Source organism: Myxine glutinosa, chromosome 1 (assembly GCF_964187855.1).
Source record: "Myxine glutinosa chromosome 1, kmMyxGlut1.1, whole genome shotgun sequence".
Taxonomy (NCBI): Eukaryota; Metazoa; Chordata; class Myxini; order Myxiniformes; family Myxinidae; genus Myxine; species Myxine glutinosa.
In genome coordinates, this window is record NC_136261.1 from 434,419,844 (window position 1) to 434,444,535 (window position 24,692).

General features: G+C 46.3%; 1 protein-coding gene across 3 annotated transcripts in view; it reads left to right on the top strand.

Moving 5' to 3' along the window:
• The window catches only part of LOC137419047 (E3 ubiquitin/ISG15 ligase TRIM25-like), a 51,698-nt gene extending 27,370 nt beyond the window's left edge, over window positions 1-24,328 (top strand). For 2 of the 3 annotated variants that reach the window (XM_068105228.2, XM_078770702.1), the window contains exons 7-8: window positions 7,416-7,475; window positions 12,101-12,772. In XM_068105228.2, coding sequence (XP_067961329.2) covers window positions 7,416-7,475; window positions 12,101-12,399 — 359 coding nt within the window. In that variant the 3' untranslated portion in view covers window positions 12,400-12,772. Of the gene's footprint in view, window positions 1-7,415; window positions 7,476-12,100; window positions 12,773-24,128 lie in introns of those variants that run through there. The other variant, XR_013621964.1, reaches the window with a different exon arrangement.
• The last annotated feature ends 364 nt before the right edge of the window (window positions 24,329-24,692 follow it).

The window sequence follows — 24,692 nt, forward strand, 5'->3', positions numbered from 1 at the left end:
TTGGACGTCCACCAGCAGTCCGTGTGTGCAGAGGAAGTCGGCGCCTAGCAGAGCCATGGGCACGCTTGCGGTTACAAAAGTCCAATTAAAGCGTTGGCCGCCGAAGCAGAGGGTGACGTTGCGCAGGCCGAAGGTGTGGATGGCCGATCCGTTGGCCACAACCAAGGAGGGGCCACAAACCGCGGACTGCCTGTCCTGATCGGAGGTGGGTATGATGCTCAGTTGGGCGCCGGTGTTGCACAGGAAGCGCCGTCCGGACACTTTGTCCATGATGAAAAGTAAGTTGCCCGTGTGGCCGGCGCTCATGGCTGGTAATGAACGCCGGCCCGGCCGTTTCCCGGCTTGCCGAAGGTACATGGGGGTCGGCATGTCCGGGCCTTCTGTCCGAACCTGGCATGATAATAACACCATGCCTGGTCAGGTTGAGGCTCCAGTCGTCGTGCTGGAGGTGGTTGTCACGGTGTAGCGGCCGCCAATTGCGTCGGCAGTTCGGTCATCGACCGTGCCAGGGGCTCGGGCGCCATGAGCATTGCTTCGGATGGCGGTGGGCCCCAGGTCGCTGCTCCAATGCGTTGGCCTGCCGCGGAGATCTTGTCGGCTTCCCTGGTGAGGGCGCGGGGATCCGTGATCGTTGTGCTTGCCAGGGCGAGGCGTACCGGGCTAGGCAGCTGGCGGAGGAACAGCTCCCAGAACTGGAATGCCGGAGAGTGCTCGCCGAGCAGCGAAAGCATGTAGTCCATGCACTCAGATGGGCGCGTGTCGCCGAGCTCGGGCAGGTCGAGCAGGCGCCGTGCGTGTTCCACTGATGAGGGGGCGAAAGCGTCGAGGAGGAGCTTTCTAATCACGCCATATTTGTCAGTGGCTGGCGGGCGCTGGAGGAGGCTGAGGGCGCGGGCCGCATTGGCTGAGCCGAGCGCTGCTACCACATGGTGGAAGCGGGTGTCGTCGGCCATGATGCCTCGCAGGGCGAACAGGGAGTCCGCCTGGGCGAACCAAACTGCCGCGTGAGCCTCCCAGAAGGTAGGCAGTTTGAGGGCAACTGCCGTGTCCATGTCGGGACACCAATGTAGGAGCTATGCTCCAACGTTAATCAGAAGAATGGACGCGACAAAAAGCTGGAATTCGTCCCGAGTTTCTTTATTATGTCAAATCAACTCGGGTACTCTGAAAAGCCCGTTTATCGGGCAGCAATATATATACACATTATCCCAGAGCGTTTGCCCGGGAAAGGCGAGAGGGGGCGTGCCCGGGCGTCCTGGACGCGGCCTGGCAATTCGAGGGCGGGCATGCCCGGGCATGCCCTTGCATCCCGGAGGCCTGGCAAGTCGAGAGCGGGCGTGGCCGGGCGTCCTGGACGAGCCCGGCATGGTGACCGCTCCGCGTCCTCGGTAGGTGCAAGGCGATTGTGTAAACCCAGCGGTAGCCGCTACACCTTCATAATACCTCCAAGAACCATGATATATGTCGACATCGAGCAAGAGATTTATTTTGTTCGTGACCCCGAAGCCATTCTATAAAGAGGGAAATAAAATGGAAGAAAAAGGAAAGAACGAAAAGAAGGAAATGTGGAATTTTAAATAATCTGTAATTGGAGTGAATAAGAAGAACCTTGTCCCAGTTTTCCTTCACAAAGATTTATCAAGTTGTTCTGATCCAGCTTCACCTTCTCCGGATGCTCCACCTGTGGATGTGATTAAAGATGAACAAAAACTACAAGATGTGAAATTTTCTTTTTTTATGTTTATGAAGATGTTTATATACACAAAGAATTAAGTTAAGCACCCCTACACAACGAATTAAGGTAAGCACCCCCTAATATATATTCTTTGTGTATATGTATACATTGGCATATATTCTAAGGTATGTGAGATCAAATAATGATTGGTATGACATTAGCAATTATCCATTGATGAAATTGAGTGATCAAAGTGAAAAAAAGTGATTGGTTGAGTCAGTGATCCGATCACGTGGGTCCTACACACGTTATTGACGCAAAGATCGCTAGAGGTCTTCTCAGAACAATGACTGTACGTTAGAAAACATAAACGTCATCCACACTGTCCGTGATGGACCTATAGCTCCATACTTAAATTGAGGTGAAAATATGCCTAAAATTCCCAAAAAATTTCACCTTAAATTATTCAGAATAAAATATTGAAAACGGCATGATTGTTATGTTTTTATGTGACCATAATATCACTTCTCCAGAAAATATAGCAATATCATGGGTATATTACACTGTTTTGACGACAACAAACTTGTAATGTGCGAGGTTGTAAAAAAACGGGGGGGGTGCTTAACTTAATTCTTTGTGTATATATCTTTTAACCAAATAGTTAAACAAGAACAGATACATTCAATGTACACTCAAGTGTAGTTTGTGAAACCCATCCATGGAAATGATCACCATGGGGTCATCAGCCGTACAAAGATCAATATCGCTGATGATTATGATGATGATGATGAGAGGGAGTGTCATGTCAGAGGGTGAAGAAGAGGCCACCGATATGCTTCTGGAAGATGCCGATTGACGCCGTGTCCGATGGTGATCAATAAAGCCTCCATCTCCTCAACTGTGATTCATCGTCGTCTTAGTACAGTGTAGTCATGTTAGTACAGTGTAGTGGTGTTAGTACAGTGTAGTCGTGTTAATACAGTGTTGTCGTGCTAAACTTCCAGATTTTAAAAATGATCTTTAAATTGTTATACTATTAAAATTGAAGTAAATACTTGAACACTGCGTGGAGTGTCATGTTATATGAACTCTGAAGTTTTTCAAGTAATGACTTTTAGCGATGGAGGATATACCGTCTGCAGCTTGATTTGGAGGCCATTTTGATTTGCTTTTGCTCTTTGGCCCACCTACAATCTCGTTTTAATTAAATCCTTTCCTTTCGGTTGGAATTCCAGCATGGATTCAGGAAATCAAAGTATTATGATTGGAAAAATCGGTGATGACGTGAATGAGGAAGTAAAATATTATTGTGTGACTCCCTCTTGGTTAATACCGGGGAAATCACGTACAGCCAAAGCCAGCTTTAACTCCAAAGGCGATGCCCAAATGCGGATTTCACTGTATATGCGCGGGGGGGGGGGGGGGATGGGGAGGCGAGAGGAGGGGGGGAGGGGGATGGGGAGGGGAGAGGAGGGGGAGGGGGGGGCAGAAAGAAGAAGACGAAGACAAAGCCTTTTCCTGACATGATCTCACCTGGCAGTCTTCTTCAAAGCCTGCAGGAAATGAACTCACACAAAAACGGATTTAGAATATACAGTGAAAATAATATAAGGATTTATTTACAAGGAATGCCAGGAATACAAAATGAAACATGCGATGATAGATAATGTCCTAAATTGGGACGTCCCCACAGCAGACTTAAACACAGACACAGGACAGATAAATAAAAAGAACAGGGTGTGTGTGTGCTGGCTTAGCTCAACCAGTCGGGGTCTCGTCGGCTCGTCCAGTGCGTTGGCGGGAACCACCCGGGCATTGGCGGGAAGTAGGCCTCAGTCCGCCTTGTTCGCGCAATGCCAGGCCTCACTGGATGTCTCGCTCACCCCTGCCTCATCATGCTCCAGTGGCAAGCCGCCTGTGCACGCGTGTTTCTCGCACAGAGAACCCAGCTCTTCATCTGTGCTCTTCCTCCTCACGTCCAAACAAACAGGGGAATGAGGAGATGATGCCAGCACACAACCGCTTGCTCCGAGGTCCAGAAAGTCAAGCAGGCACAAGCGTGAGAAGTCTGAAGCAAGAGAGGGTCCAACGCAAGAGAGGGTCCAACACAAGAGAGGGTCCAACGCAAGAGAGGGTCCAATGCAAGAGAGGGTCCAACGCAAGAGAGGGTCCAACGCAAGAGAGGGTCCAACGCAAGAGAGGGTCCAACGCAAGAGAGAGCGGGAAGAGAGAAAAATGTCGGTTTCTCTTCACCTTTAAAAAATCTCCCCTTAGCCAATCAGCTGGCTCCTTCTTGCCTCTGGGCTTCAGCTGCATGCCGATTGGCCCTCCCTACATTGCTGTAATCTCCACATCAAACCCCTCGACCAATCCGTCGTGTGGTGGGCATGGCCTCAGCCGGCCTGAACAATGTTTTATCGCCATGTTGGCGCAATGCGTGGGCGCTTCCTGCCTGCACTTCCGGTGAGTTTTATTGTGGGGGGAATTCAATTAGTATGTGTGATGCTAATGGGCCTGCCTAGTGTCTATTGGTGTAGCGCCATAAGGGACAATGGATAAATCACATGGTCTCACACACAGGGGAATTAGCATAATGCCTACGAGAATTAGCACAAGGCCATCCTCGTATGACCACAAATATACAAGCTTAATCCAACATCCAGGCTAAACAGGGCCCTGACTTATGTACATCAAAATGGTTCTTCCTACCCCTGATCATCAGAGCATCTACCTGTACAGATCTACCTGAATCTATATATTACTACCCCAAAAGTCATAGCAATATGTTCTACTCCCGAAATATAAATTTCCAGGAAATAACTTTCTTACATTCCACGTATTCCCTCTGCCTCTGAAGGTGGATGGAGGTTATATATTCACCCTTGTCTATGTGTCTGTCTCTGTCTCTGTCTTGTATGTTTGACTGTTTGTTTGTCTGTGAGCAGGATATCTCAAAAAGTTGTGGATGGACTCGGACGGAATCTTGTGGATAGGTTGGGTGTGTGACAAGGACGAATTCATACGATTTGGTGAAGATCCGAATCCAGATCTGGAACAGATAATTTTTAACGGATTCCTCATCATTGAGAGTTGGTGCCAAAAACGATAAACTGTATACCACGATATTTCAAAAAGTTGTGAATGAGTTTTGACAAAACTTGGTGAATGAGTTCGTTGGGTGACAATAACAAGCTGATTCGACTTTGGTTCAGGTCTGGATCCAGATCCGGTCTTTCAGTGGACACAAAACATAAACTGTTCAGCCTGGTGGAGGTATGTGCTCTACCAGGTGCCGTTCTAGTTAATTTTGTTATGATAAAGAAACATTATGGACCAGAAATACAAGACTAAGCATTTAAACCTTTTTTCATAAATTGTAAAATTCATAACATGAAATCCACAAAGTTGTAATCTGGGATTGTCGGCGGATCGGCCCGTGAGGGAGAGAAATCTTATTTTGTGCCGAAAACAAACATTTTACAGGTGAATGAGGTCATTAGTTGAGATTGTGAAGAATCAGGACATGAACTTGGTGTTTGTGCAAAACTTAACATCCAAGTCGATGTTACTGATCATGCATTCATTGTTATATTCTTCTCATGAACTGTAAATGTAAAAGTTTGTAAAAGTGGAGAATTTTTGTGTAAAAGTTGTTGAAATGAATTTCAGTGAAGTGTTCACGGAACATCACAAACGAAGCAGAAACTTTTGGTTAATATTTGCAGGTGTTGTACGTAAAACACACACACTGATTACACAGTGATGCGTCACGTGGAAACATCTCAGGTGAAGGAGTTGTTCTCACTTTCATCTTCAAATAATTTATTCATCCTTATGATAAAAACAACTGATCAATGAACATTAAAAAAGGCTGGACAAAATAATTCTGTCATTTCCGTTTTGGATCGATCAACCATTGGGTCAATCTCGGGAAACTTAAAGAAAAATAGGACCGCAGGTCCTGAAGCTCACCTGGATCAGGAGCAACAGTCTCTCAACCCCCCACGGACCCTCTCAGACTCTGATCTATCTATAATTCCAGTAATCTCTGTGTGTATGTCTGTGTGTGTGTGTGTGTGTGTGTGTGTGTGTGTGTGTGTGTGTGTGTGTGTGTGTGTGTGTGTTTGTCTGTGACCGCTGTTTCTCGACAACTACCGGTCCGATATACTTGAAACTTGCCAGGTATATTGCTGGGGACCCGAGGATGTGCCTTTTCAAGGTTTGAAATTAATCGGACAAGTGGTTCCCAAGGTATGGTCACCGTACTCGCAAGCCGTTCGCTTTGGCTTTGCGAATGGACCAAACCATTTCATGTAAATAGAGGGGGGGGGGGGGTTCTACCGTACTCGCAAGCCGTTCGCTTTGGCTTTGCGAATGGACCAAACCATTTCATGTAAATAGAGGGGGGGGGGTTCTGTGGTCGGTACTGTCACGTGGTTTCAAAGTTTTTTTTTGTTGTTGTTGTTTGTACGCATGTTTTTTTGCACGCACGTACGGGCAAGCACGTACGTACGGGCACGTCCTAGTATTTTTAATGCTGTGAACAAACTTTGGTACATCATGGGTGATGAAGGTTGTGATCAAGTTTTTCAAAATTGTGTGTGTAGTTTCGGAGAAGAGAGCAAATACGTATTTTGTGGGGATCAAACCCCCCGTTGTTCCCCTTATTGAGCGCAGATTTTGATGTGATTAATTCACCTTCATTAGACATCAGATATGAAGCTCATGTCCTAGTTTCATCAAAATCATGTATTTGATTCAAGCGATAATGATTGAAGTGTTTACAGACCCAATCCCTCCCTCACTCCCTCACTCTCTCACTCCCTCCCTCACTCCCTCACTCACTTACCTATGTACAAGGCTCGATCGCATAAGCTCACCGCACTAAAGTCCAGGTGAGCTAAAAATACTGAGTTGGTAAAGGGAATTTTCAAATCTAATTTTTTCCCAGGTGCACTGACCTATCACGGAGCGATCAACAGATTAATTTCACCAAGAACGATCTCACATCAACATAAATCATTCACATGTTCCTAAAATCATTCACATGCATATTGAATCATTTAAATGTACCTTGAATCATTCACATGCATCTTGAATAATTCACATGTACCTTGAATCATTCACATGCACATTGAATCAATTACATGCACATTGAATAATTCACATGCAGATTTAATCAATTACATGCACATTGAATCATTCACATGTACCTTGAATCATTCACATGTACCTTGAATCATTCACATGTACCTTGAATCATTCACATGCACATTGAATCAATTACATGCACATTGAATAATTCACATGTTCCTTGAATCAATTACATGCACATTGAATAATTCACATGCAGATTTAATCAATTACATGCACATTGAATCATTCACATGTACCTTGAATAATTCGCACGTGAACCTTGAATAATTCACTTATACCTGGAATCGTATGATGTTTAATTCCAGTGAAGAAGGAAAGATTCATTCTATCTTGTGGAGAAAACGAATTAGCGATCACTCGATTTTACTACATTAGAGGGAAGTGTAAGAACAGTGTTGTGAAATTTCCTTCATGAATCGATGAAATTTTTTTTATTTTCATACAAAATGGAGGTTCCATGTCTCTTCCCCCATGTTTGTTATATTTAGATTTTTGGTTAAAAGATAAAATAAATCTTCATAAACACAAAAACAAGAAAATTTCACATCTTGTAATTTTTGTTCATCTTTCGTCAATTCCACAGAAGGACCGGTGGAGCATCCGGAGAAGGTTGAGCTGGATCAGAACAACTTGAGAAGACTTTGTAAGTGAAGGGAAATGGGGAGGGGGTTCTTCTTCTTCCTTCCATTTACAGATCATTTAAAATTCCATATTTTCTTCTTTTCATTCTTTCCTTTTTCTTCTGTTTTATTTCCCTCTTCATATTTTCATTCACTATATTCCACTTAGTTATTTTCCAACTCGATTTTCCCTCTTGTCAAGTGTCACAAAACCCAAGGTTTGTTTAATTGAACGATGTCCAACCAGGAGGAGGGGATCGTCCAAAGTTGTGTTTGCTGATTAAAGGCCTTTCTTAATCCCCACCCTGTCCTCCCACCTCTCTCATCCCCCTCCCTCTCTTTTCCCCTCCCTCTCCCCGAATATCCCATCCCCTCCCTCTCCCTCCACCCCTCTCTCTCTGCCTCTCTCTCCACCTCCCTCCTCTTTCTCCCACACTACTCCATCCCCCTCTGTCTTCCCAACTACCCCATACCCTCTCTCTCTTCCCCACTACCCCCATCCCCTCTCTCTCTTCCCCACTTCCCCACTACCCCATCCCCCTCTCTCTCTCCCACTACCCCATCCTCCTCTCTCTCTTCCACACTACTCCATCCCTCCTTTCTCTTCCCCACTACCCCATCCCCGTCTTTCTCTTTCCCACTACCCCATCTCCCTCTCTCTCTCCTCCTCTCTCCACCTCTCTCTTTCCCACTACCCCATCCTCCTCTCTCTCTTTCCCACAACCCCATCCCCCCCTCTCTCTCTTCCCCACTACCCGCATCCTCCTCTCTCTCTTTCCCACAACCCCATCCCCACCTCTCTCTCTTCCCCACTAGCCCATTCCCCTGTTTCTCTCAGCCTCCCCCTCTCACGAGCGATGTAATCAGAACAAGATCTTTCTTGACAAATCCTGGTTCGTTCTGTAACATAATCCGGTCTAAATTGCTCGTTCGTCCCAGATAAAATTTACAATCCTGTAGGAATTTGTAAGATATTTCCCAATCTCTTACATAAACATCTTACATCAACAAACATTTTGGAATCATCTATCTATAATAATAGGGTGTGTGTGTGTGTGTGTGTGTGTGTGTGTGTGTGTGTGTGTGTGTGTGTGTGTGTGTGTGTGTGTGTGTGTCCGTCTCCTCCATAACTCCAAAACCATGAAACGTACCACCCCCAAACTTTGCATACATACTTCTCCACCTCCAAGGGATTACATGAATGAAAACTGGATGTTTGTGTTTGTGTGTTTAAGGTAATTTACACTAACAGGCCTATCTTTGGTCAGCCTGCGTTCAGATTACTTAGCTTGGGGTCTTAATTTCCCCCATTTTGTCCACTCAACTCGAGTATGCCCTGCGACAGAACAGGTCGGTTTCTGTACAATAAAGCTTGCTCGAGTGCTTGAGCTGCTTGGCGAGCGCTCTCCAAGCAGCTTGGTAATGGATGGAACACCCCTGCTCCCTCCTCAGATTGAGTCTATTTTATTTAGTTCCTTCATTTAAAGAGTGAAAATATGGGCAACACACCTGGCGCTCACCTGGTGGAATAACCAGTATACTGCACTGACTAAAGGTATTTTAAACCAATCTATATAATAATAGCGTAAGGACTCGACTTTGTTATCCCTTTTACGCCGCACCCAGTGACCCGATGCCCATGGCACTAATGGATTTACCATCTACGAACCGCGCTCTTTGTTTATCACGTACAGCCCTACTCGAAAAATCTGAATTAGCCGACGTTGGTGCCCAAAAGCATCCGATTAACTGCCGATACGACGCCATCTGCCGATACGACTGCCGATACGACGCCATCTTATGACGCCATCGTATTGGCGTCTGCTGGGCGAAGGCGAAGCAAGCCGTCCGCTGATTGGACAGGCGAAGGCGAAAGCAAGCCGTCCACTAAGTGGACAATCCCAGAGCATGCATTTGTGCCGGTGTCGGTGATCGTTGTTCATATACGCACTATTCATTCTCATCTTTCATCCGAACTCTTACTCGGACAAGCAAATCCCCTATGCCATCCATAATGGTACACTCTATCCATACACCACATCCTCCCTTCCGTGGATGTTCCACGGGTTTCGGCTAGTATTTTAATGGTTGCTCGAAGTTACAATGGTCGCTAGAAGACGGGGCAGCAGGTGGAATCAAACGAACATAATCATGAGACTTTAAACAAACAAAAACATACCTATTTTGGGGTCCACTCCCACCCACCCAGTTTATCTCCTTTTGTAATGCCTTGAACAAACATTTGTACATCATGGGTGTTGAAGGCTGTGGGGAAGTTTCATCGAAATAGTGTTTGTCGTTTCAGGGGAAAAGCAAATTGCTATTTTGGGGTCAAACGTGGATCCACTTTGACCCCCGGAGGCCCCGACTTTTTTTATTGCCCTGAACAAACTTCAGACCGAACACAACAAATACAATTTGTGCCAAATTTGGTCGAAATCTCATCAGCGGTTTCGCAGAATAAGTTGCAAGTGTTTACGGACGGATGACGCGCCATCGCATAAGCTCACCTGAACTTTGTTCCAGGTGAGATAAAAAAATACGTATATCAACGAACGAAGCAGCCCTCTCCCCCCTTTACCGCCCCCCCCCCGTGCCTCGCCTTTGTTGTGCTATTTTATTTTCCCCCTTTTTGTGTGATCTGCTTTCATTATACGACGTCACTTCCACATAAACAGATACATCGATACATATAAACACCATTATCTGTCCGCCATTGTTCCTTATCCACGGCGACATCTTATAAGTTACAAACTCCAGACTCGGGGTACAAATACAACTTTATGAAGGGGAGAGGGTAACATCGGTAATGTGCCCACAGCATCACGTGGGGGCATGGGGGGCGGGGGGCAGAGGATGACATCGGTAATGTGCCCACAGCATCACGTGGGGGCATGGGGGGCGGGGGGAGAAGGTCACATCAGTAATGTGCCCACAGCATCACGTGGGGGGATGGCGGGCGGGGGGGAGAAGATGACATCGGCAATGTGCCGACAGCATCACGTGGGGGCATGGGGGGCGGGGGGAGAAGGTCACATCAGTAATGTGCCCACAGCATCACGTGAGGGTATGGGGGGCGGGAGGGAGATGATGACATCGGCAATGTGCCGATAGCATCACGTGTGGGCATGGGGGGCGGGAGGGGGAAGATGACATCGGCAATGTGCCGACAGCATCACGTGAGGGTATGGGGGGCGGGAGGGAGATGATGACATCGGCAATGTGCCGACAGCATCACGTGAGGGTATGGGGGGTGGGGGGGAGAAGATGACATCGGCAATGTGCCGACAGCATCACGTGGGGGCATGGGGGGGCGGGAGGGAGAAGATGACATCGGCAATGTGCTGACAGCATCACGTGAGGGTATGGGGGGGGGGGGCGGGAGGGAGATTATGACATCGGTAATGTGCCCACAGCATCACGTGAGGGTATGGGGGGCGGGAGGGAGAAGATGACATCGGCAATGTGCCCACAGCATCACGTGAGGGTATGGGGGGGGCGGGAGGGAGATTATGACATCGGTAATGTGCCCACAGCATCACGTGAGGGTATGGGGGGCGGGAGGGAGAAGATGACATCGGCAATGTGCCGACAGCATCAAGTGAGGGTATGGGGGGCGGGAGGGAGAAGATGACATCGGCAATGTGCCGACAGCATCACGTGAGGGTATGGGGGGCGGGAGGGAGAAGATGACATCGGCAATGTGCCCACAGCATCACGTGAGGGTATGGGGGGTGGGGGGGAAAAGATGACATCGGCAGTGTTCCCACAGCATCACGTGAGGGTATGGGGGGCGGGAGGGAGAAGATGACATCGGCAATGTTCCCACAGCATCACGTGAGGGTATGGGGGGGCGGGAGGGAGAAGATGACATCGGCAATGTGCCCACAGCATCACGTGAGGGTATGGGGGGTGGGGGGGAAAAGATGACATCGGCAATGTTCCCACAGCATCACGTGAGGGTATGGGGGGCGGGAGGGAGAAGATGACATCGGCAATGTGCCCACAGCATCACGTGAGGGTATGGGGGGTGGGGGGGAAAAGATGACATCGGCAATGTGCCCACAGCATCACGTGAGGGTATGGGGGGCGGGAGGGAGAAGATGACATCGGCAATGTACCCACAGCATCACGTGAGGGTATGGGGGGCGGGAGGGAGAAGATGACATCGGCAATGTGCCCACAGCATCACGTGAGGGTATGGGGGGCGGGAGGGAGAAGATGACATCGGCAATGTGCCCACAGCATCACGTGAGGGTATGGGCGGCGGGAGGGAGAAGGTAACATCGGCAATGTGCCCACAGCATCACGTGAGGGTATGGGGGGCGGGAGGGAGAAGATGACATCGGCAATGTGCCCACAGCATCACGTGAGGGTATGGGGGGCGGGAGGGAGAAGATGACATCGGCAATGTGCCCACAGCATCACGTGAGGGTATGGGGGGCGGGAGGGAGAAGATGACATCGGCAATGTGCCCACAGCATCACGTGAGGGTATGGGGGGCGGGAGGGAGAAGGTAACATCGGCAATGTGCATAAATAAAAAAAAACAATTGTTGTAATAAATGTTTTTTTGTTTTAAAGAGATAAATGTGTTTGTTTTTGTCCGTTTGTCTAACAATGTCCGCGACCCCGTGTCGTGTCCGCAGATGGACGGAGCCCGAGTCTGGACCCAAACTCTGCACATCGACAGATCAAGATCTCCGGGGATCTCTGGACGGCGACTGGAACCAGGACCGAGAATCAGTACCGGAAACATCCTGATCTGTTTGATGTTCATACACAAGTTGTTTCCTGTGATTGTTTATCCTCAGGTCGTCATTACTGGGAGGTCGATGTGGGGTCGAGTCGTTCGTGGAGAATCGGGATCTGTTTAAACTCCATGGGGAGAAAAGGGAGAGAGCTTGTTGGGAATGAATCCCGAGTCTTGGTGTTTAGAGAAATGTAATAACAAATTCTCCGCACATCACAACGACCAACGAACCTCCCTGTCCATCCTGGGGGATCATGAACGGTTTGGGTTCTTCTTGGATTGCGAGGCGGTAGAGTTGACGTGTTTCGGGGACTCGCGGGTCCTCCACGTGTTCAGGGGGAACTTCATGGACCCCGTTAAACCCGCTATTCGGGTTTGGGATGTTTATGGTGGTTCCGTTCATTTTGTACATTTGGTGAAATAAACTTTCATCACGAACTGATCCGGTTATTTTGGGTTCAAATCAATCAAATCATTTACCTGTTCATGACGATGTGATTTACCTGTTCATGACGATGTGATTACTGATCAATGTTTATATTATAATAAAGTTTATATAATTTAATAAGTTCATTGTTTATCTTATTTGATGTGAAAGGAACTTTAACCCGAACTCTTCACTCTTCTCAGATGCAATAGATTCTTCTTCTTCAAAGCGTCATTGAATGGGATGTTTGAGTGAAGAAAGTCCGTCCAGGAAGATGAAACCCTTTGTGTTTTCCTGGAATGGAGCACCGGCGTTAATCGTGAAGGTGACAGTGGGTTTGGATTGGATCACAGGTAGAATGTGGAACCCTGGATGGAATTAACAGAACGTACATCAGGTATCGCGAATCACACCTTTCGAAACATGGCCAGGTGACCTTTTGGGTGTTACTCTCTCTTTTGATCCGATGAAGGGTTCACACCTGAAACGTCAGATTCTCATTGTTTCTCACGGAGGTTTTAATCTTAATCTTTGTGGAAATCTCTTCCATCCAATCAAAACACAGAGATAAAATCATCATTTCATCACCAGTGTATTGACGTCACTAAGTTAATTTACCGTCATCACGTGAATGCAAATTCCAGAGAAGGCGTCGCATCATGTACTGTGATTAACAATTCATATTCACCTGGCGGGAGGGAAACCGTGATCATACAGGTGCTGCCCTCAGGGCGACATTGCACTCCGGGAGGGGCAGGTTGGGGTTCACTCTCGAATTTCTCCAATTGGGGGAAACTCGACCCGACAACTCTTGGTAGTGGGGACTTCGATCTCGCTATACCTGGATATTTAAACAAAGAACAGGTAAACACCTTCATGTTAAACATTCACTAATTCACTTCTCTTTTTAATTTTACACGTCGACGCCATTGAATGTTGATATTACAACCTGCATGACGAAACTTCCCAGGTATTACGTTTGTATCGTGAGTGAAAAACCTGCGATAAAACATGGACGAAACGTGCTTTGTGACATCACAATAGGGAACAATGTGCAGTGGAATTGAAAACAAGGGTGTTTCACAGGTAGGATGATCCATCAATGCGCGGTAGGGGGCTCATCCCGGTGTTTCACAGGTAGGATGATCCATCAATGCGTGGTAGGGGGCTCATCCCGGTGTTTCACAGGTAGGATGATCCATCAATGCGTGGTAGGCGGCTCATCCCGGTGTTCACAGGGAGGATGATCCATCAATGCACGGTAGAGGGCTCATCCTGGTGTTTCACAGGTAGGATGATCCATCAATGCGCGGTAGGGGGCTCATCCCGGTGTTTCACAGGTAGGATGATCCATCAATGCGCAGTAGGGCCTCATCATGGTGTTTCACAGGTAGGATGATCCATCAATGCGCGGTTGGGGGCTCATCCCGGTGTTTCACAGGTAGGGTGATCCAACAATGTTCGTTAGGGACTCATTTTGGTGTTTCACAGGTAGGATGATCCATCAATGCGCGGTAGGGGGCTCATCCCGGTGTTTCACAGGTAGGATGATCCATCAATGCACGGTAGGGGGCTCATCACAGTGTTTCACAGGTAGGATGATCCATCAATGCACGGTAGGGGGCTCATCCTGGTGTTTCACCGGTAGGATGATCTATCAATGCGCGGTAGGGGCTCAGCATGTTGTTTCACAGGTAGGATGATCCATCAATGCGCGGTTGGGGGCTCATCCCGGTGTTTCACAGGTAGGATGATCCATCAATGTTCGGTAGGGACTCATCCCGGTGTTTCATAGGTAGGATGATCCATCAGTGTGCGGTAGGGGCTCATCCCGGTGTTTCACAGGTGGGATAATCCATCAATGCGCGTACCGTCCCTCGGATGAACGTTAAACGGGAATCCCGTCTCCCGACATAAGTTGGTGAACGTTAAAGATCCCAAGGTATCCTTCGTGAAGAGCAGGTGAGCTATCGCCGGCATCCTGAACAAATTACAGAACAATTCCACCGTCACCTGCACAGGTCCCTGCACTCAGTCAATGACGCGACCCCGACACCTTGTGCCGTATTCAAAAGAAGAAGAAGAATCCATGATTAAACACCATACCTGGTTCTGTTCTGAAGCCTGGTCAGTCCAAACACCATTGAACTTACCGCTGGTTTCACTTACAGTGAAATGTACCTGTTGGAATTCTGCACCTATATCTGGTGGTGGATGCTTCTTCATCACCATCAGGTATTGTGGGATACCTGCCACGTGTTTACTGTGTCCAGTCGATATCAGGTGTGGCAGCATGTTTATACCTCAAGTTGCTGTTCCCACCTGCCAGCTCTTTCACCTTCCACACATCTTTTTAGTACGAGGACCATTTTGATGGACACAAGACACCTTGGTCGCTCTTGGTTCTTGTACAAGTTTCCGGCCGCACAATGAACGACTTTGCTGTCGATCTCTCAAGGTTAGACCACTCACATTAATCTGGAAGTGCTGAATTCCTGCCCATGGAGCTCACCAGGTGTTTTGGTTCATGGTCCTGATGTAACAGGTTTCAACACCTCATCATCGTTACCTGAATGTTGGTAGATGTTGTGGGCGGTGCCACGCGTTGTTGTACCTTCCAGTGTGTGTTCATGGAAGTCCAGGTTATCAATGGCACTTTGAGTGAATTTTCCACCTTTTTTTTTTTTTTTTTTTTTTTTTTTTTTTTTTTTTTTTTTTTTTTTTTTTTTTTTTTTTTTTTTTTTGTATACAAGGTCGAGGCTCGTGAAAGAGCGAACATTAATCACACAGAAAGACAAACCGACACATAAAACATATAACATAGGGAGCGGTAGACAAGATGGGGAGAGAGGGGGAAGGACACAAACACAACATTTGAGAGCAGGGACCGAGAGACATGGAGACATCGAGAGATCTGAGAGAGGGCGAGGGCTTTGGGGGGGGGGCGTGGGAAGGGGGCGGTGGGAGAGGTATAAAACATATGGACACTGCCAGGACTTCCAGGAAAGAAGTTGGAATTTCAAACAAGGTGGATCTGGGGTGAATTAGTGGGGGTAGAAAAGATCAAGGTTTTGGATGGGGGAAGATAAGAGATGGTGGTGAACAGCTGTTTTAAAGACCTGGAGGGAGGAGTGGGATTGAAGGGAGTGAGGGAGTTTGTTCCAGAGGCGGGAGAAAAGAGGAATGAAAGAGTGAAGGTGAGCAGAGAGCCGAGATTTCGGCAGTTTAACCATCAGAGGGTTGCTGGCAGATCTTGTAAGGTTTGTGGGAATCAAGAGCTCAACTTGTTGCTGGTCTTCCTCACTAGTCCGTTACATGGAAGTGATACATCTCTAGCTATTTGATACCTGATGATATTGATAAAACGGTTCAATATTTAAACTGTTTTTTACTCCTGGTTTGTTTTAAGGTGTGAAATGCTCGCGGGGATACCTGCTACAGGTGCACAAATACCTTGATCCATATTCAGCACTTTTTCCCGATTTCTCTCACTCAGTTCCAATTTTAAGTCTGACTCTTTCATCTCTGGAGTTGCATCATTCACCATCCAGGTCACGTGATTGTAGATGTAGAGGGACACAGGTGCACATTCAGGTGCAGAATCACAGCGATGAATAAACAGCGATGGATCATCTTCTGGGTTCTTCTTCTACTCCGTTTCTCACAGGTGTCCTTCACATCATTCCGGAATGATTTCGCAGAATGGTGGAAGATAACGTTCTTTTCAGGATCAGCACCTGTGGTTGTGGATTCCTCACCGCTTTCCTCTGCACGTTTCTTCAGGCGGGTAACCTTTGATAGAAGATAACCTGTTGATATATCTGATGAACAAATGATAGAAGATTTACCTTTTTGTGGGACTATCATGACCTTTGATCCACAGTCTGCGGAGTATTCTTCATTCCTTTTTGGAAATGGAGCACCTATATAAAGTGGTATTCACTATACCAGGTACGGACAACCAGCACCTGTATTTGTGGTGAAGTGAACTCAGAAAGATGATAATGTTCGGATCTTCAGATAAGTTACCATCTTTGTAAGAGGTGAACTACTGCAGAGTATCATCATGCACTGGATCACAGGTGTGTTTCATCTGCAGGTGAGACTGTCATATTTGTACACACACTGGACTTGTGGTACCTGAACTCATTATATTAATCATGTCACCACAATTGTTACCATATACGTACTTGGATACGGTGTACCATATCATCATCACTGAGTACCTTTTCTTGCTCCCATATCACATTTTGTCGATTATCCTTCGTACTCACAGGTAGTAGTTGATGTTCACCTGTGTGATCTCGTTCCTTCACACAAACGAAGCACTGATTTCTATGGTCTATGGATTTAGTACCGGATGACCCAAGGTGGATCTTCAGCTGATGGTCCCAGAGTTCGTTGCTGCATTTTTGTCACATGTGTTGGACACGTGATGATTTCACTCTTTCACAATTTCCACATGTGACATGACATGCAGGTAGCTTCTCAACAAATTGTTCTTCTTCTTCATTCAATTCTTCTCACACAAAATGCTACATCATCAGTTCTGTTCTCCACTGCACAGGAGAGTGCTGGGTTCCCTTTAAGGGTAACTTTTTGTAACGTCTCTGGGGTAACTTCTGACATGTGATGTGACGTTTCCTCGTTCGTACATCATCCAACAAGTCACCTCCTCAATAGGTTACCTGAAAATATATTAAATGGACAAACATTAGACATTTATATCAGTGATTCATTAAACTTGTATTAGAATGATACCTTACTGTTCGACAAGATAACAAACTGTTCGACAAGATAACAAACTGTTCGACAAGATAACGAACTTCGACAAGATAACAAACTCTTCGACAAGATAAACAGTTCGACAAGATAACAATCTTCGACAAGATAACAAACTGTTCGACAAGATAACAAACTGTTTGACAAGATAACAAACTGTTCGACAAGATAACAAACTGTTCGACAAGATAGCAAACTTCGACAAGATAACAAACTGTTCGACAAGATAACAAACTGTTCGACAAGATAACAAACTGTTCGACAAGATAACGAACTTCGACAAGATAACAAACTGTTCGACAATATAACAAACTGTTCGACAATATAACAAACTGTTCGACAAGATAACAAACTGTTCGACAAGATAACAAACTTCGACAAGATAACAACTGTTCGACAAGATAACAAACTGTTCGACAAGATAACAAACTGTCCGGTTCACAACAAACTTACCGGAGGAGAATTCTCTGTTCACATCAGGATGTACACCTGGTGGTATTTTCATGTCACCTTTGCGAACGAATCGCATGCAAAATATTATTGTGATGACGTAACAATTGAGAGATAAAATAACGATTCAACAACAAGCATGGTGACGTCACAAAGTTAAAGGTCGCGTCATCACGCATGGACGGAATCCTGAGAAGGTGTCGCATCATGTCCTGTGATGAACAAATCATACTTACCTGTTACCTGGCGGGAGACAAAACCTTGAACCAACAGGTGGTGCCGTCAAGGCGAGATCTATCCATGATACTCCAGGTGGGTTACCTGTTCTTCCTGAAGGACACCGTGGGATATTTAACGTTCACCAATTAATGCTAGCACAGAGGACGTCCGGCTTTACAACCATCCATGGAACGAAGATGAACACATTACTGAATCACCTGCCTGCGAAACACCTGCATGGCAGTTTATACCTGGGTCGGGATTCGAACCCAGCCGTCCAGGGTTGAACCTGAAACACATTTTGAAGATCGTTCTCAAAAGTAATACTTCGGAATTAAAAAAACTCAATCGCATATAATCAACATAATGTATAAGGGAAGCAAATATGGAGGCATGTTCAGAAACCAAGGCTTGTATCGATATGACGATGGACTAACAATATAAATGATAAACGATAAATTAGATTAGGATGCCGAATGGTAAAAAATGAAGGGAGAATCGTGAAAAATACAATGAATAACAATACAAGAATAAACAAATAAAGAGAATGAAATAACAATAAGGCGAGACATGCAAAAGTGAATAAGAAATTAACGTGTAGAAAGGAAACAAATAAAAATACAAGATCAAATGAAGTTTATAGGAAGAGTCAAACCGACTCACAGACGACTGGGGCCTTCACTGCTCCATCAATTATATTCCAAACACGTGGCACAAAATAACGCAGAGAATTCATGGAGTAAGATGTGCGAGTAAAAGGTGGGAATAAGTTATGTTGTGATCTCTCGTGAAATGAGAGTGGATATCATGGACAATTTTAAAGTAAGATGAAAAAACTTGTGGAAGAAGTTTATTAATATGTTTATACATGAATATCCCTGTATGTAATTTATGAATATGACAAAGTGTCAATGTGTTGAGTTTGGTAAAAAGAGGTGCAGTTTGGTCACGTGGGTGAGAGGAAGGTGCAGATCGATATAGCGCGATTTTGAATAACTGAGAGTGAGTGCAGCTGATTGTAACTGGAGCGTGCCCAGACAATGTTACAATAGTTCAGGTAAGGGAGGATTCAGGTATTATAGAGGGACAATGAAATGTAAGGAGGAAGGAAGGTACGAAGTTTAGACAGAAAGTTCGTGTTTGGAGAAATAATCTGAGCAATCGATAAAATATGATTAGACTGCCAGGTGAACAGTTTACGTTTTGTATCCCAGAGTAGACCAGAAAATCACAATACGGAATTTACATTTCATCAAAATCTTCCGTTCACAACTTTTTGAGATATTCTGCTTTGTATCGTCTTTGGCCCAATCTCCCAATGGTGAAGAATCACTTAAAATTTTCTACGAGCCGGATCCGGATCTGGATCTTCACCAAAATTGAATCGATTCTTCCTTGTCACACACACACACACACACACACAACATGTCCAACAAGTTTCGTCCAAATCCGTCCATAACTTTTTGAGATATCCTGCGATGTATCGTTCTTGGCCCTCTCTCCCAATGGTGAAGATTCACTTAAAAATAAATAATTATCATATCCGAATTCATATTCAGATCTTCACCAAAATCAAATCGAATCGTCCTTGTCAGACACCCAATCTCTCCACCAAGTTTCGTCCAAATCAGTCCACAACTTTTTGAGATATCCTGCTATGTATAGTTTTTGGCCATATCTCGCAATGTTGAAGAATCACTTAAAAAATTAGCGTAGCTGGATCCGAATCCGGATCTTCACCAACATCTAATTATTTCGTCTTTCTCACATACACTACATCTCTGCCAAATTTTGTCCAAATCCGTCCACAACTTTTTAAGGTATATTGTTCACAAACGGACAGACAAACAGACAGACAAACAGACAGACAGACAAACAGACAGACAAACAGACAGACAAACAGACAGACAAACAGACAGACATGGGTGAAAACATAACATCCATCCACCTTTCGTGGCGAAGGTAAAGAAGAGGCCCAAGTATATATCATTGAAGAACTCCGTGGCTGATAGGTCTCAATGAAGAATTAGAGATTTTTACAACTGTAAATTGTTGCCTATTAGCAAGACTAGCGTGACTCGCCACACTCCGCGCCCCTCATCACGCATCGTTTCAGAGGGATAGGCATCTTTGACCATTTCAGTGTCTTTTGAGTCTTCATGGTGTTTTGGGTCCTCTGGGCCTTTAAGGGTATTTTGGGTCTTTGGGTTGTTTTTGGGTCTTTGTTTTTTTGGGGGGTCTTCAGTGTCTTCAGGGGCTTTTGTTTACTCTGAGTCTTTAAGAGTCTTTGGGATATTTTGGTTCTTCTGGGTATTTAAGGGTCTTTGGGGTCTTCAGGGTGTTTTGGGTATTTGGGGTGTTATGGGTATTTGGGGTGTTTTGGGTCTTTGGGGTGTTTTGGGTCTTTGGGGTGTTTTGGGTCTTTGGGTTTTTTTGGATCTTTGGGGTTTTGTGGGTCTTTGGGGTTTTGTGGGTCTTTGGGGTGTTTTGGGTCTGGGCACGCTCCAGTTACTTTTGGGTCTTCAAACCTTGCTCGGCTTCACGTGGTTGAAACCAAAGCATTCAGAATCATTGGTATCGCCCACGATGAAGCTGATTCTGAGGGCCATTCTCTCTCTCTCTCACCACAGACAGGTTGGTGGTCTTTTTGTCTTCTATTGACTCTTCTCTGGCCTCGCACCCCTGTTCTATCTGTGCTCTGTCCCCAAAATATCCCATAAACTCCCACACTCTCTTCAACCCCTCCCCCCCCCCCCCCCAGGTCTTTAAAACAGCTGATACCATCATCTCTTATCTTTGTGAGGCCATGGTAGACACTGCACAGTGGCACCATTATTGATCCAGGTGTGTTAGACCAAAGTGTTGGAGGCTGGGACAAAATATATAGGGTAGCAGGACCCCGTCTCCAACTGGCTATGGGAGCGACGGCTCCAATATTGGGTTGCGGGGTTGTGGCCATAAAGTTGGGCAGTCTGGAGGTCAATGTGGTGGCTTCGGTGGCCGAGGTGTGCGACCAATGTCTTCTGTGATTGAGTTTCCTGGTGGAACACGACTGTCAACTAGACCTTGGGCGAAGTCACATGTGGTTGGGTATTGAGAGGCTGCAATTGGTCAGAATGTGGGATGACGAGGAGGCACAGGGGGCTTGGCTGGAGGTGCCACACACTGTGGTCGTGCTTCCCAAGTCCGATGCCGCAGTAATGGCGTAGTTGGCAACAGATGCTCAACACATTGGCCAGGTTGGATGTTGTCCTCACAGTAGAGACGCCAGTGGAGATGTTGTCCTCACAGGGGGCCAAATTATTAATGGTGGGTCGCATCCCCGTTGACACTTGTGGGCCTATGTTGGCGGTTCGGCTGTTCAACTTATCCGATAGCCCTCGCACGGTAAGGGACCGAGCTGTCGTAGCCAAGTCTAGTAGTGTAGAAGAGGTCACTGGAGAAGACGGATCCACATGCTTGCAAGTACAGCCAGAAAAAGAGAGAAATTTGGGGAAAATTGATTGGCCCAATGGGAAAAAGGGAAATTAGGAGTGGTGGATTATACTCTTGGACCCGACCAACCTGCGTCGACCTGCACTTAAGGTAAGGTTTACTGTCCTTGATGTTTACTGTCCCAAGTGTTCGGTTCTTTCTCAGAAATTGGGACATGGGTAATTAGAATGGGAGCGGGCGAGAGTGACCCAATCGTTGGTAAATGGATCGGTTTGGAAACCAGAATTGTCTTGTTGAGTTGATGTTTGTTATGTGTCAAGGGTTGAGTTGTGTTTGGAGAGTGTATGTGGATTACAAGATGTATGCAGGCCATGGTAGTTAGGAACACAACCACCATTTTTGCACTTCCAGTGTTTGAGAATTGAATGGCAGCGGGGTAGGGAATGACGTGTTGGATTTTGTGGGTGGGGAAGGTGTGTGTGTGTCAGCAGGAATAAATCAAGCTCTGGAGGAGCAGTGTCTGTGCCCCCCCCCCCTTCCCACCCCGAGGTCATTTGTCGCTGGCAGCCAGTGGTGTCTGGAAATGGGAACCCAATGGAGGGGGGCTGTTTTGGCGACCAATGGCAGGGAGACCCTTGGTGACCCAGGAGAGACTAAGAGAGCCTAGATGGTGCGGAGACCCTCCTCGACAGTGAGGGTGCCGTTTGGTTGTCAGGGACCGAATAGTTGAAGGGTTGGGGGGGGGGGGGGAAGGGGGTTGGGTGAAAAAGTCATGAGTCGGGTGACTTGTTTTTGGACTGCGGGCACCACAGCCCGAAGCGTCCCCACCATCTTGGTTGTTTGGTCCCTCCCCGCTGCCTAATTGAGGATCACACATGTGTAATAACATTTAAGCCATGGATTTGCAAGGTTGGAATGAATGCTTTTGATTATTGGGGTTTATGTGTGAGTGTTTGGGGGAATGTCCACTGATCCATGTCACTAAACTCTACCAGAAGGACAATGCCCACGGGAATTTGGATTAGGTAAATTGGGATGGCTCCGCAGGTAACGTTGGGTATTGTGGCATCCACCCGGGAACGCAGTTTTTATAAGGGGGCTGTATAAACGTTATTGAATTTTGGTTAAGCTTTGTTGATCAATGTAGATTTTTTTTATCAATGTACATTTTTAGGCTTGTCGTCAAGGTAGATTTTTTGTGTGATTTCTGACATTTTCTACCCGCCCCAGGAGTTAGGAGCGAGGTTTTTCTCCAGTGCTTTTTCCCCTATGTTTTTTTACATCGACAAGGACCGCCATGCAACTCCCTCCAAAAACAACAACAATAATCGACGTAATCGCCGACAGTACCCGAACATTTCCGATCGGGCTGGACCCCACCCCACAGGCCGGTTAGGTATGGGAGCATGCATCGGAGCAGCGCTTCGCCGCATCCACTCTCTGATTGTACTCCAGGGGCCTCTGTCTGGCCACACCCCAGGCCGACAACTGGTCCATCCCTATCTCCTTGAGATGCCGATCAACCTGCTGAAACAAAGAGAGACGCGGTCAGCCCGTTGGCCCCCTTCACTCACGAGGCCTGAGGGTATCTGGTGAGCTGGATCAGCGCCCGGAAAACGAGCCACATGTCCATACAGCCGCAGTTCACACTCACGGACCATGGAGTAAACAAATTTCATCTGAGTCTCTTTCAGCAACTACTCATTGGACACAAAGTCTCACCAGCGATAGCCAAGGATTCTCCGAAGAGATTTGGTTCTGAAGTAGTTAAGGCTCATTCCCTGGCCCTTGGTAAGGGTCCAAGTCTCGCATCCGTAGTGAATGTGTGGAACTCAGAATGGAACCTCTTTGCATCGGTCATCAGTGATCAGTTGCTTTCAATGCTGAGTAGCACCTGTGACAGAGAGGACTGTCCAAAGCCCACACGGATGAAGCTCAAATGCAGAAGACTCGCACTTTCGGAAGGACTTTTGCATATTTTGACCCAATATAGAGAGAAGTAAAAGCTACTGAGTGGCTTGGTTGGCGACACTTTTGTTCAGTGCCATCAGCTGTAAGTTGCTATGACAAACTTCTGGAAATGAATAATGAAAATAACCAATGGTTGTGTCTGCAAGCAGCATTAGAAAATGGAGTCATCCTTACTGTAAATCACAGATGGTGTGTGTTTGTCTCGCAAGTCCACCTTCAGTTCTGGGCCCATTACATCCAGACTTGCTACATCGGATCAGCATCACTCCAATTAGTGCATAAAGTTGTTGTTTTCTTCGCTGGTAGTGTCTGGGAAGGGGGAGTTATTTATGTGAATGTGTATGGTGTAGCGCCACTCCTGGTGGTGTAGTGTATTACAAGACCAGTGATGATGCACGTCGTTTCGCGATGCACGGATTTTTACCGTGTGTCGCATGGGTAGTTCTGCTGGCATCACATAATGCACAAATGTCATACATCTGTTCCAACTAAGTGTCTCGAGTTTGCCACCACATTTACTACCTTTATGAAGTTTCATGTGATTTTCAGCATTCCAGAGAAGGGCGCATCAGCGAAAATAGAACTGCAAGAGCTGCTGAATGGGTGGAGAAAATATCCCCAATGCCGATGTGGAGCAAAGTTTTCATCAGATGCCAACCCATCCAAGGACTTTCTGGAAGACGTCAATGACAATGATGAAGATGGAAACGTCACGTCTCGGTAAGTTCTTCCGATAACGAACAATAAAGGCACAATCTTATGTTTTGGTAATCATTTAAATCTTTAAATTTGTGATCGACAACAAAAAAAGAATCCACATGAGCACATGTATTTCCTTTCTATATAATAGTCTTCGTACTTTTCATATTTTGTGCTTCTGTAATTATGACGCTTTCACATATCAGAGGTCGATCATGCAATGATGTATTTTTTGTTTTCGGAGTGTATTGTTACTGTTCTGGGATCCAGAAGTTCAACAGATCTGTCCACGAGAATCCTCCAGTTGTTGTAGCTCCAACTAGAACGCCACTCAGTAGAGCGCATACTCCCGCCGTGGGTCAAATTGGAATAGTACGATTTCACAAAAGTTTGAAGGAGTAGTTCAGTGACAACACAAGACAAGACAACACAAGACAGACACGGCACGTATATATTGGGGACGGCTCTCCCGTTATCTAGAGGGGGGGGGGGTTAATCCCCTTGT